A 13,357-nucleotide genomic window follows, 5' to 3' on the forward strand; every position below is an offset into this window, starting at 1 on the left:
AACCTAGGATACCACTGGCCTTCTTTGAAGCAAGGGCACATTGCTGGTTTCACAGTCAACCTGGTGTCCACCAGGACCCCCCAGAGCCTGTTCTGAAAATCTGCTTTCCAGCTGGGCAGCCACCAGCCTGTACTGGTGCATAGGGTTGTTCCTCCCCCAGTACAGGACTTTGCACTTCTCACTGAACTTCACAAGGCTCCTGTCAGCCTATTTCTGCATCTCCCAGCCCTCTCAGCGCTCGTGGATGCATTCCCAAGACTTAAGTATGTCCAATTTACTTAAATATTCCCTGACCTGGTCATTTTCCACAAAGACTATTGAAGCAAATATGTCTAAAAATGAAAGACCAGCATTCTGTAGTGAGTCAAAACTACCTTGACTGTCAGATAAAAAAACCCTAATATTAAAATATACACAAAGCACTCTACTGTTCCAAATCAATTTTATAGTACCTTCTGAAAAAAGCATATGTAACACAACTGACACAAAAAAAAGTGAAAGGAATGGGGTTTATTTCCATAAATTAATATTCAGACCTCTGTGAAAATAATCTTAAGAAAATCCGTAACATGCATTGCCAATGAACATAATTCCTTCCTCTTGAAATACCAAAACCATGAGCATTCAAATACCTTCTTGAAAAATTCAGAATCTAACAAATCACCTATATTAAAATTATTCACGGTCTATGAAACATAACAGTTTAAGTTTCATGGATTGATACTTCAATATTATAAATCTGAATGATCAGGAATTAACGTGGATGAAGGTCTGAGATTAGTATTACTACAAATAACCATGGCTTTTAGGTAGACACACATGTATTAGAGCAATAATATAGCATCTTTCACTTCTTATTCTACCCTGGCACTTGAGAAAGAGTTTTTAGTTTTATCATCAACCTGCATGTAAATGTCAGAATGTAAAAAATGCTTTATAAGGAAGCTGACACACCTCAATGCTCACAGCTTCTGAAGCCTAATTCTAGGCTAGCACTGTTTACCATGGGTAACATCAGATTTTATCTGAACTCCCCACGATGACATGCTGTCAGCATCCATGCTGATATTTTTCTGTCAAAGATTTTTCCCTCTAAAAAGTGCTGAGACAATGCCTAGGTTTTAATCCCAGAAGAGCTCATCTTCCTCTGTCAAAGGAGCAGGAATGTATGTATGGCTATACAGCTTACTAGAGGTGCTTATGCAGATGTTGGCATGCTTCACTGGAAGCTGGTGTAAAAGAAATGGGAATTGAAAGCTTTTGCCAGCCATCCTGACCAAAAAAAAAAAAAACAAAAAACCAAAAAAAAGCCAAAGCAAACAAACAAACCAAAAAACCAAACAAAAAACAAACAAAAAAAACCAAACCAAAAAAAAAAACACAATAAACCCACAGGAATACAATGCAGTGGTATTTCAAAGCAGACAAAACAATTTTTTTTGATACATTTTTGGATCAAAATTTCCTATTTACCCCAGTCTGTTACTGACAAGTTGTTAGCAGCCAAAAGATACAGTAAAAATGCACTAAGCATCTATCTCAATGGTAAAGTACAGCCATAGATCATTACCATGAATTCTGGTAAAGAGAACACTACCTACTTTATTTATTAGGTATAAAATATTAAAATACAGACTAAAAGGAGATTGTCCTGCATTTAATGTTTAATACGGAAAATATTTTCTTTAGCCTCAACAACAAACACCGCTAAGAGAATGGTATAACATTGAGTAACTTCATCTAAAGATAAAGCATTTAGCAAAAACTTTAAAATCTAGCAGTCTGAGTCATATGTCTATTCTTGTTATTTTTCCAATTGAATGAGTGCCATTACTAAAGAACTGTCAAGTTACTAACATCAAAGGCATGCCTGTTATTTAAACTTAACCTCCACATCACCGTGAATTCCTTACTTGCAATTTAGCTTTATTTAGTTATATTGTTATTCTTGCAAACATGTTAAAAGCTAAAAATTGGCAGCTCATAATACTACTAGGATAAAGACTTATGAATCTAATGATAAAGTATTAGTCATCCCAAAATGCTCTCACCACTGAAATAACAAGAGTGGTGGAAATATTTTACTATTGCTAAACATAAATATCTAAACCAGCAAATTAATCCCAAAGTCCTGAAACAACTAAGTAATATGTACAAGCAATCTTTCAGTACAGATGCAGTATTAACAATTTTGGTCAGTACAGAGAATGTTACAAACCCTTCCTGCTGGAGTAACTATTATCTTTATTTGCATAAGGTAGGGTAACTAATGAATTTTACAATTACAGAGGCTATCAGGTATCAAGAACAGCAGCAAATTTGAACAGAACCAAATAAACAAGTAACTTCTCCCTTTCTTTTTCCTTTGAAACGTGCTCGGTATTTTAAACTGCTATATAGCTTACAAAAAGCTCCAGTGATACTGAAAAGCCCAGATCTGCCATTTAAAATATTCAAATATTCAGCATCCTAAAATATGTATGCATCCTCAAATACAAAATTTCCAATTGGATACATCTTTCTGATCTGAATTGTAACATACAAGATACTCTTCAAACTCTACAGCAGTAATGAGAATCCTTGTAATCATCTCAGATGACAGCTGCAGGGGCACATAGAAAATCAGTCTTTCCACAGAAGACCTGACCAAAACCTGTTACCTAGCACAGTGTGCTCCAAGAACCGGGTATCAGAGGCCAGACTCAAACACCAGAGCTCTTGTGGTTTTCATCAGTTTCAAGTAGTATCCCAACAGCGTAACTAACTTTAAAAATAAATCCATTTCATATTTCTCCCAGTGCAGACAAAAGCCCAGAATTTCTTAAAGAAAAAAAAAAAAAAAGGAAAAAACCAAAAAACAGGCATCAAATCAGAGTTTCAGGTGTCTGACTGTTAGACCGTGTCTAACCTCAGCACTTAACACAGAGCCCAGTCTAAACACTAAAATTTCCTGCAGACAGGTCTAGCTAATACTGGACTACCACCCAAAGAAAGGAACAGCTCACTTCAGTTGCATTCTCTGGAATTCATTCAACTTTCATTCTCTGGAAGCACAGACTACAGGTCTCCATCTTTCAGATCTCTGAAAGCCTACCCTACAGCATACCCTACAGTCATTCAGGAACACAAACACAAGCTTTAAATGCAAGCTGCAGTCACAGTCTTGTCCCTCCTTACGTTCACATCACAGTACTGAGCTGAGCTAATGCAGCCATGCTTCCCAGGACTAGTCAGCTCCCTTCTACAGAAGCACCTGGAGTTCTAACTTGAGCTGTAACATGGAACATGTCTACTAGATGTCTAATAGACATCCAAATCAAAAACAGAATAGTTTATACTTTCATTGGGTTTACCAGACTAAGTGGCCATATTAACATCATACTGTTAACATGTTAAACATGTTAAATCAACATCATACTCCTATGAATTATAATTACTAAGTTTACTTCACACATACAGCAGTTTCTTACAAAGAAAAAAAACATTAAATACCTACCTCAGTCAGGCTATTCTAATGTCTTGGAAAGCAATATGACATACCAGCTTTTAGCTTCAGCACATAATCAGGTACCACCACTGTCCTACCAAAATTTTAAGAACATCATAACCTCATGACCTGAAATAAAAAGTTTTGCAAGATGGTACCTGATGAATTTAAAACTCTTTTTGCCCACATAGTTTTTAGAAGGTTGGTTCAGACTGACATGATTTACATTTGAAATTTAACTAATTTCTAATGATCTAAATACATTCATATTGGTGTTAATTCATTTTTGTACCAATCCTACCCTTTAGCCTACATAGCTTTTCTTTCCCCTAGTGCTTACCTCTTCTAATATATTTATAGATAGCAATTAGATCCCCTTTCAGTCTTCATTTTGCTCAGATAAACAATCCAATCTAGTCTCCTTCACTTATGTTATTAACTTTATATTTGCATCATTCCCACTTGGGTTCATTTTCCCCTGACTAGGTGCTGCCAGGGATGCATTCAGATAAAGCTTCATCAATGCCATAAATCCTGACATTAATGCTTCCCTCATTACGAAACTGCAGTCTCATCTTTGCCCCATTTCATGACCCATCACACTCACAGTAAACCTGTGATGAAGTACTGGTCTCTAGTTTTAGTCCTTCACCACTTCCAACTAAAATGAGAAAACAGCAGTCCTATTATTAGCACACATCAAACGCACAATTTTCAGGGAGGTCCCTCAGGGACCCATATTGGGACCAATACTATTCCACACCTTCATCAATGACATAGTGGGATTGAGTGCAACCTCAGTAAGTTTGCAGATAACAACAAGATCAGTCGTGATGTTGATTTGCTTGAGGGAAGAAATGCCATCCAGAGGGACCCTGATAGACTTGAGAGATAGGTCCATGTGAATCACCCTCATGAAGTTCAATAAGGCCAAGTGCAAGGTCCTGCACCTGGGCTGGGGCAATCTACAACGTAAATACAGACTGGGGGATGAACAGATTAAGAGCAGCCCTCTGGAGATGGACTGGGGGATAGCAGAGGATGAAAAATTGAGTAAGACCTGGCAATGTGCATTTGCAGCCCAGAAAGCCAATCCTACTCTGGGCTGCATAAACAGAAGCAGGGCCAGCAGGTCAAGGGAGGTGACTGTACCCATCTCTACTCTGTTCTCTCCTGCTCTCCTCTACCCCTGGAGTACTGCATCCAGTCCAAGACAGACCTGGAACTGTTAGACTAGGGTACAGAGGAGAGCCACAAAAACAATCAGAGGGCTGGAGCACCTCTTCTGTAAAGACAGTCTAAGACAGCTGGGGTTGTTCAGCCTTGAGAAGTCTCCTGGGAGATCTTATTATGGCCTTTCAATACATAAAGTGGGCTTCAGAGAATGATGGAAAAAGACTCTTTTATCAGGGTTTGCAGTGACAGGACAAGGGACAACAGAATTTAAATTGAAAAGAGGGAAGGTTTGGACTGGACATAAGGGAAAAAAAAAATTACAGTAAGGGTGCTGAGGCACTGGAACAGGTTGCCCAGAGAAGCTATGAATGCCCATCTCTGGAAGCAGGCTGGACAGGGCTTTGAGAACTTAGTCTAGCGAAACACGTCCCTGCCAATAGGAAGGGATTTGGACAATTTAAAGGTCCCTTCCAACCGAAACCGATCAATGATTCGATGAAATAATGTAATAAAATCCAGTGGTAAGATCCATTTTTGTTTGGGGGAGATACACATAAGAGAGGAAAAAAGGAGACACAGAGAAGGAGGACTCAGATCAGACTGGCACATAGTACCCAGGACACTCACACTGCATTTTATTCCACTTTCCATTTATCTCTATGTCTTTAATTATTCTTTCCTCTAAGGCTTTGCATACTGTCAAGGTCAGACCTATTCAAGCACTGAAGTATCAAATTAAGAACTACTCCAAGCGAGACCTCATTTTTAGAAACACAAGAGGGAAAAATTCTGATGTGACTATCTTTTTTAAATTCAGGCAAACGATTGCTTTTCTTATTCATGTTATCAAGAACAAAACACCTGAAGTCCTACACCAGGATAATATATTCCAACCTATCTTAACTCTCAAGATCTTGTTCATCTAGAAATAAACTGAAAATATTTAATTTACATAACCATGTATTTCTAAATACTTTCAAACCATAAAATGAAATATGACATCTACACTGCCAAATAATTTACAATGCAATGAAATTAACTGTATGCAATAAAAAAAAAAAAAAAAAATAAAACACACTAAAAGGCAAGAGAAGCTAGAGGCCAATATCACTACGCACCAGATAAAGTCTTAACTACCTGAAGGAAGATAAAGTTTCTAAAGTTCTAATTTGTGTTTCTGCATTTTTATTTTCAACAATTCAATGCCAGAAATTATCTTGGTCATTTTGCTTTTTTGGGGTTTCGGTTTGTTTTTTGTTTTGTTTTAAAGAAATTAGCTTATACACACTTACCTGGCTCATCTAGCAATAAAAACCTTGACATTTGACCATTTTCACGCTGAAAAATGTAATACTTATCTAATTAGTCAGTGATTATTTGGGTTTTTTTCCATTTTACACACAGCAAGTTCTCCCCAGCAGCCTTTTCCAACTTGAATTTATGGCTTGTAAGCTGAGCATGTAATAACCCTTTAATGACTGATGGCCACAAAGACCTGGTTAACAAACATCTCCTAAAGACAATGTTGGTCAGAAAGTAAAACACATTCACAAACCACAGTGAAGCCAGAACAGGAACAATTTATAATGCCACAAAGGACAGTACACTAAATGTTCAGACCTATTAACTGACGCATAAAACAGCACCTGTGGTAAGTTTCTACTTCTTGACTTGGCCTTGAACAATGGCACAATGTTCATGTATAGTAGAGGTTTTTTTACAATATTAACATTGATGTATTACAGTGATCTAGAACTCTTGCTTATATTATCAACCAGCACAATGAGTAGGCACTATGCTACTTACAATGCAAAAGTGAAGCTTTTATAATAAATTACTACACTATGAGTACAAGACAGCGAGGTTTGGCTAGTGTTTCTCTGTTTAGTGAAGATGCAATATTAAGTGAAACAGAGTCCTACAAATTGCAGGTAAAGGGAAAAACTTCCAAATCTTCACTGCTGTATACTTCTGTCATCACAGGAAGACCTCCCATGTCATCACAGGAAGACCTCCCATTACTGAATCTTAAAACAAATGGCAAACCAGATCTCCAAAAATATAATTTAACACCTATAACATGCCTGACTTCACGGACAAACGTAACTGCCATTTATTTGTCAGTTTTAAATGCAGTCTAACACCTTGATAGAGACATATGTATTAACATACCATCTCAGAAGCAACACATGGTAAAAAACATTCCCTTCCTTTCTTTTCCTCAACACATTCCCACTAATAATTGTTTTAATTTTCATTAATAACTATCATAAGAAAATAGTAATATTACATTTGAGCAAGAAAACAGTTGATAGAAGTACAGATATATTCAGCAAGAATAAACAATTTCAGGAATTCCTCTTGGTCCAAAAAAAGTCAATGACTACTTGTTGAATACTGAGTCACTGTATGGGATGGTCAATCTTTGTCATTACACAATACTCAGCCAGCAAAAACATTAACTTCAATGGAATCATTTCTAAGTATCAAGAAGCCACAACTGTGTTAGTAATCATAACCAGTTTTTCCCCTCTGCACTCCCATTGTTTAGTTTCAAAAATGTTCTTGAACAAAGATACCAGAAAACTGACATCTCAATTGCCTTTTTATTGTTTTTTTTTTTTTTTTTTTAATAGAAATCTGGGACATCACAAATTTGCTGGTACTTTGAATAAGGTGAAAACAGGCATAAAATTTGAAATAAGCAAGACTTACACACAAATAAGGTAACAAACCATAAATCCTTCCTACACTAAAAGATATTCTGTGCCAACTCTGGCAACAGACCTTGAGGGCAGGGGATGCATTTAACATTGAGCTATTTTTACCTTTAAATTCCACCTTCTCGACTTGCAGCAATACATAGCCTGTGGCTTTCAATGTTACCAACAGCAGTATAGTGATTACAAAATCTATAGCAATATTCTTGTATTATTTAATAGGTCATCAAAAAATGGATTTCAGAATGAGCCATACTTAAGTGCTCTCTATCTCACCTGGAAAGAGTCATTTGAACATATACCATCTGATAGGTGGTTTCGTACACTAAAAATCCTATATTATGAATCAGATTAATAATCAGAAGTTGAACATCATCTGTTACACTGATCTCTCCCAGTAACTCAAATCATCAAAGGGAAAATTTATTGCACACAGACATGCTCAAAAGTGGACTTCAGTCTGCTTGCTTACTGACTTATTTCTAGCCTTGAGGTAGTGCCTCATTATTTTGTGATGTTTACAAAGGTAACAGAACTGGATTTCACAAACTTGTAAGTATGAACTTCAGTAACGGATATCAATTTAGGATATTCATACATTTTTATATTGCTAGTCAGACATCTGTGAATCACATGAAATTCAAATTCTGAACACTGTCTACTAATCTTCCAAGGCTCATCAAATCAACTAGAGTAGATTTTCAATTAGGTGTTGCAGAACCATGTCTGACTGAAAGATTTGGTGAAGGGTTTTTTTAAAAAGGACCATCATCCAAGACCAATTTAAATTGCTACTGTTACTTAGAACTGCAAAACTGGCTTCTTAAGGGAGACTTTGTTTCCATAAAAATGCTAGAAATCTTTGAACTGAAAACTTCAAGTGCTGCTATTAAACTACAAACTGCTTAAAAAATAAAAAAAACACGTTTACTCCCAATCCACCAGTTCCAGATTACCATAATCTTCACTAAACTAGAGCTACAACCAATGATGACATGCATGAGTCACATGAAAAAGACCCCAGTAAGAAGCAGATGTTAGTTTAAGTGCCTCATGTTTCCATTCTTCCTATCCAGTCCTAAACAAACCCAAACTTCAGATTCTTGAAGCTCAACAAAATACATTAGACTAAAATACAGAAGAAAGCTAATCTACACAGGAGTAATATGGCTGAAGACCTGGATGCAAGTACCACGAAGCAAATTCTCAATGCTCCGTACTGAGTCTCTGAAACCAGTATTACACAGCATTTCAACTGCCTCTTAGTTGCATCACTTTAAAGTATGATTTTCCCCCTTGTATTTGCACAATACTCTGAAAAGTACTTATTTGTTTTGCCATTTTCCTTAGGTATTCCTGATGGTTCCAGAATCCAAAGAAATCTAGTTATCATGAAAGGAGAGGGAATTAACCATAACCCAGAATATCATTAATGACTGAAATTTCAAGGAATACAAAGTACTATATAAACAGGATTCTAATCTTTTGGTCACCAAGGGAAATGTGTAATGTGTTAGCCACCATGGGACATGTTCTTTAGACTTCCCCCTGAAATGGAATAAAATTCAGAATAAATGTATTACAGACCTTGGTTTTGCTAATCAAGTGAAGTAAATTTAAAAAAAGAAAAAAAGAAAGAGAAAGAAAAAGTTACACCAAGCAATGATGAATTTAAAGCCTTGTTAACAGCTCCTTAAGAGAAGTCCTATATACTTTTTAACTTAAGGAATTATTTACACGGAGTCATACCAATACATTTTACTGTCTCTTTTATCCTCAAGGTCAGCAAATCCTGAGGCAAGAAAACCAACAAAACTACTTGTTCCATTTAGATAATTAGACTCAAAACTGGATCTCTGTTATATGTACATCAGCAGCATGACACTATCCCAATAAAAAAAAACTCTGAACAATCAGCCGCACTAAAAAAAAAAAAACAACACTTTTTTCTACACTAGATTACACTTATTCTGAGTAATACATTCTCTTACTAACCAATTATTTTCTAAAGGATAACACTCAGAATCCCCCCCTGCCAATACTGTATTCTTCAATGCAGTATTTTAGAACTGAATTAGCTTGTGGCCCACAAACCTTTTTAAATACCTCAGAATAATAAGCAGTTAGAAAGTATTTATTGAGAGTGCACTCCATCCTCTCCCAATAGACAGCTCTTTCTATAGTATATTACTGTAATAATATAGTAATGGAGAATGCTTTCTATGGAATAGTAAAGACTGCAGCCTCATTATGTTTCAGAGTTTCGTTCAGTCTGCTCGATAGGAATTTTGCTAATACATGCATTAGCCCGAAACCAAAATTTATGCCTAAAGAATACACATTTCGTTATTTAAGTACATAAACAGCACAATAAAGATCACTGACTGACAATGGCTTCATACTGAATTTCTAATCTAGTATTTATTCTATATTCCCTGTATCATCACTCTGTTTCACGTAAGTACGGCTTCCAGCTTAAGACAGTTCAACATTTGAAAGCTTTGAATTAGACATAGTAGCTTTTTAATTTAAAATTTCCATTTTCCTCCAACCTGCCCTTGCATTAAGAACACAGTGTATTGCAATCGGAGTGCAGCCAGACTTGGCAGCATTTTAAAACACAAAACAGAAGCGGAAAAGATAAATTCCTCTATAAATGTGCAATTCCTCTATGAATGTGCAATTTAAAAATTTAAAAACTGAAGCTATCAAGAAATTTGTATGTGTGAACAGACAGATTTCAGGCTTTATCTGATTTGATAGATTAATGAAGCAAGTAGTTTGTTAAAAGACTGCCTAAGAATCAGACAAGCCACAGGTATTTTGGGAGAACAGTGTTCTTCTCTAACATAAACTTTAATTTGTTGTAGTTGTCCATTTAAAGATTTTTTTACACCATCATAAATTCCACTCTGTTCGTCTAAAACAATGAAAGATAAATCTAATTAAAAAAGAAACAGAATAAAATGGAAACATTTATAGGATTAGGTGTAAGTACCCGTGCTGCTAAATTCAGGTAACATTAACACCTTAAAAAAATAATCTAATACTGCAGATTCTAAATCTGAAACATTAGATTTTTATTAATGCCCCTATGTGTATAAAATATAATCACAGCATAGTACTGAAAGCTACTTATTCTAGAATGCTTTTATGTCCTTACCTTTCAAGAATCACCCATCTTTGGAAGAACCTTCCTTTTCACAACTATCTATTTTATTAGCAGAGAAAAAGCCCCACATGATAACCGCACTAACTGGGACCTATGTTTATAGAAACATGCTATGCCAGTCACAGTTCTGCGCTCACCACGCAATACTAAACACAAAGAAACTTCCGAAATGCACACATTCCTTTCTCTCGTTCCGAAGAGAGGAGTGAGGTGGCTGTTTAAGTACCGAGAACCTGTCCGAAACATGACAACTTGGGGAAAAGGGCGGGGAGCCATTTACTAGGCCAGGGGGCCACGCTGCACCGGGGAGAGGGTGCGAGCGCCTGCACACCGGCTACTCGCACACCCTGCAGTGATGGTGCAAAACCGCAGCAGCACCGGCGGTGACACTGGCGGGGCAGGGCAGGGCCGGGCTCTGACCAGCGCCAGCAGCCGGCCCGCAGGGCGCGGAGGGGGTAACACCAGACGCGCGGGTCGTCCCGTGAATCGCGTTTCACCCACACACACCCCGCTCCCTGGCACGGCGGCAAGGCTCCAGCCGCCCGCCCCGGGGCCTCTCCGATCCACTACAACCACAGGGACACCTCACGGAGAGGGCCCGGTGGCCACGTAGACCCTCGCGGACACAGAAATGGCATGAGAGCAATTCGCCCTCCCCGGACCCCGCTACTCCATGGCCAGGCCCCCCGGGCGGAGCGCTGCCCGGCATGCGGGGGGACACACCGAGGCAGGGCGCGGACTGGCGCAGCGACTGGGGCCGGAAGGGGGCGGCCGGCCCCCGAGCGCCGCGCCCGGCAGAGCGAGCGGCGGGCGGGCCCGCGGACACGCTCTCGAGTCCCCACGGGATTCCAAGATGGCGGCGGCCGAGCCCGTTCACCGGCTCGGCGGCGCCCCCCCCCCAACCCGACGGACCCGAGCGGTCGGGGCCCGGCATCGCTGCCGCGGGGAGGGAACGCGGAGCCTGTAGGCGGCCCGGCGCCGAGGCGAAAGGGGACACCCCGCCGGGCTGGGCTGGGCCAGGCCGTTCCGCTGCCCCCTCCCCGCGCCGAACTCCCCCTCACCTTTGAATTTGAGGTCGGTGGGCGGATCGAGCACCAGGATCTGCTCGTGCTTCGCCAGCGACCCGGCGGCCGCCATCTCGCTCGCTCGCTCCGGCGGGAGGAGGAGTGGGGGGAGGGATGAAGAGGAGGAGGAGGAGGAGGAGGGGCGGGAGGGGGAGGCCGGCCGGCGGCGGCGCCGCTCCCTCGCGGCGGGCAGGATCTCGGCGCGACTGCGGGCGGGCGCTGCCGCGGTGCGCGCTCCCGCCGCCGCGAGCCCCGCTCGCCGCCCTGCCCGCGTGACTGGCTCAACGGCCGGCCGGCAACACCACCCCTCGGCGGGCACGAGGGCGGCGGGGCACCTCTGCGCGCATGCGCCCAGCGGCTCCCTCTGTTCTCACCCCTCTCCACCCCCCCTTTTCCGCTCCCGCGCCGGCGGTCGGAACGGGACCCTGCGGCCTGGCCCTGCGAGCGAGCCGCCGGCAGAACCGGCACCCTGCCCGCTTCGGGCACACACACAGCCCGGGCGAGGCGGCGGGAGCAGCACGCCTGCGCGGCGAACAGCCGGGAGGGGAAAAGCGCCGCCGGCTCTGCGCGCTGGGGGCCTGCGGCGCCGCTGGGAGAACTACCGCTCCCGGCGTGCCGCGCGGCAGGGCGCGGGGCCTGCCGGGAGCTGTAGTCTTTGAGCGGCGCCAAGGCGGACGCTCCTCCGTCGGGCCTCATGGGGCTTGGGGGGGATGTTCTTCCCTCAAAGCTGCAGGAGGGAGTACGAGCTCAGGTGATGGGTCCCTGAGGGACACTTGGGAAAGGGGCAGATTGGGCAAATAGTCTTAAGCTCACCATGGCCACTGGTCTCTGTCTTGGGTTCAGGCTTGAGGTGTTGAGTCAGCTCTTGGCTGCTGTTAGGTACCTGCACCCGGATGGCTGTGGCCTTGCCTAAAGGTACCTCTGTCGTCCTGCCAGGCAGCACCCAGGCACTGAGGTGGATGGGCCAGGCTCTCAGAAAGGCCTGGAAAATGGCCAGAAACTCTCCTCAAACAGGAAAGTTTTTGTTAGGTGAAGCGTTAGAAATGTTAACAGAGTCAATGCTGAGGGAGATTGAGCTCTTGCAAAACTTGAGTGAGAAGTTAGAGTCATTATTTATTAATAGGCAGAAGCATGGGGTATTTGCCATCCTTCTCACTTGCACATTTTGTCAGACTCATGTTTTCACCATAGGCCTTTTCATTAAAGCAATCCTTTCAAGCAGATGGTGCATCTTAGGGTATTCAAATACAGCAGTAACAAACAAGAAGAAACAGACAGCCAAACCATCTGAACCTTGATGACTCCTGTGTCCTAAATGTACTCTGAAGACTCTGATTGTAACGTATATAAGTTTGTACTCATCCAAGGTTGTAGTACAGATAATGGACATGAAGTCGGAAGGATTAACACACTTATTTTTTCTCTCTTGCAATCTGGTGTAGGTATGCCAAGAAAATGTATATATGGGTATACAATAACCCATTTGAAAAATACCTCCTGATAATAAATACATTGAAATGACTTAAGTGTTTTACCTTCAAAATCAGCTCATCATGTGTGGATCACATACTTTGGTGAATGCCTCTGTCTCAGCCCCCACCATGAAGGAAGGGTTTTGAGTCCATTTAGCAGGGGAGACCCTCTGGGTAATTTATAGTCAGGCTCTGCCTTGGCTCCAGCAGTGCCTTCACTCTCCATTTCAGCTGCCTGCCTTTCCAGATGCCTGCCACCATCACAC

The 13,357-nt window shown here is 41.4% G+C and overlaps 1 protein-coding gene across 1 annotated transcript in view; it reads right to left on the minus strand.

Moving 5' to 3' along the window:
* VAPA (VAMP associated protein A) overlaps window positions 1-11,876 on the minus strand; it is a 29,344-nt gene extending 17,468 nt beyond the window's left edge. Inside the window, exon 1 of the mRNA XM_065667984.1 lies at window positions 11,617-11,876. Coding sequence (XP_065524056.1) covers window positions 11,617-11,692 — 76 coding nt within the window. The 5' untranslated portion in view covers window positions 11,693-11,876. The remainder of the gene's footprint in view (window positions 1-11,616) is intronic.
* Between the last annotated feature and the right edge of the window lie 1,481 nt (window positions 11,877-13,357).

This window comes from Lathamus discolor, chromosome 2 (genome assembly GCF_037157495.1).
Source record: "Lathamus discolor isolate bLatDis1 chromosome 2, bLatDis1.hap1, whole genome shotgun sequence".
NCBI lineage: Eukaryota > Metazoa > Chordata > Aves > Psittaciformes > Psittacidae > Lathamus > Lathamus discolor.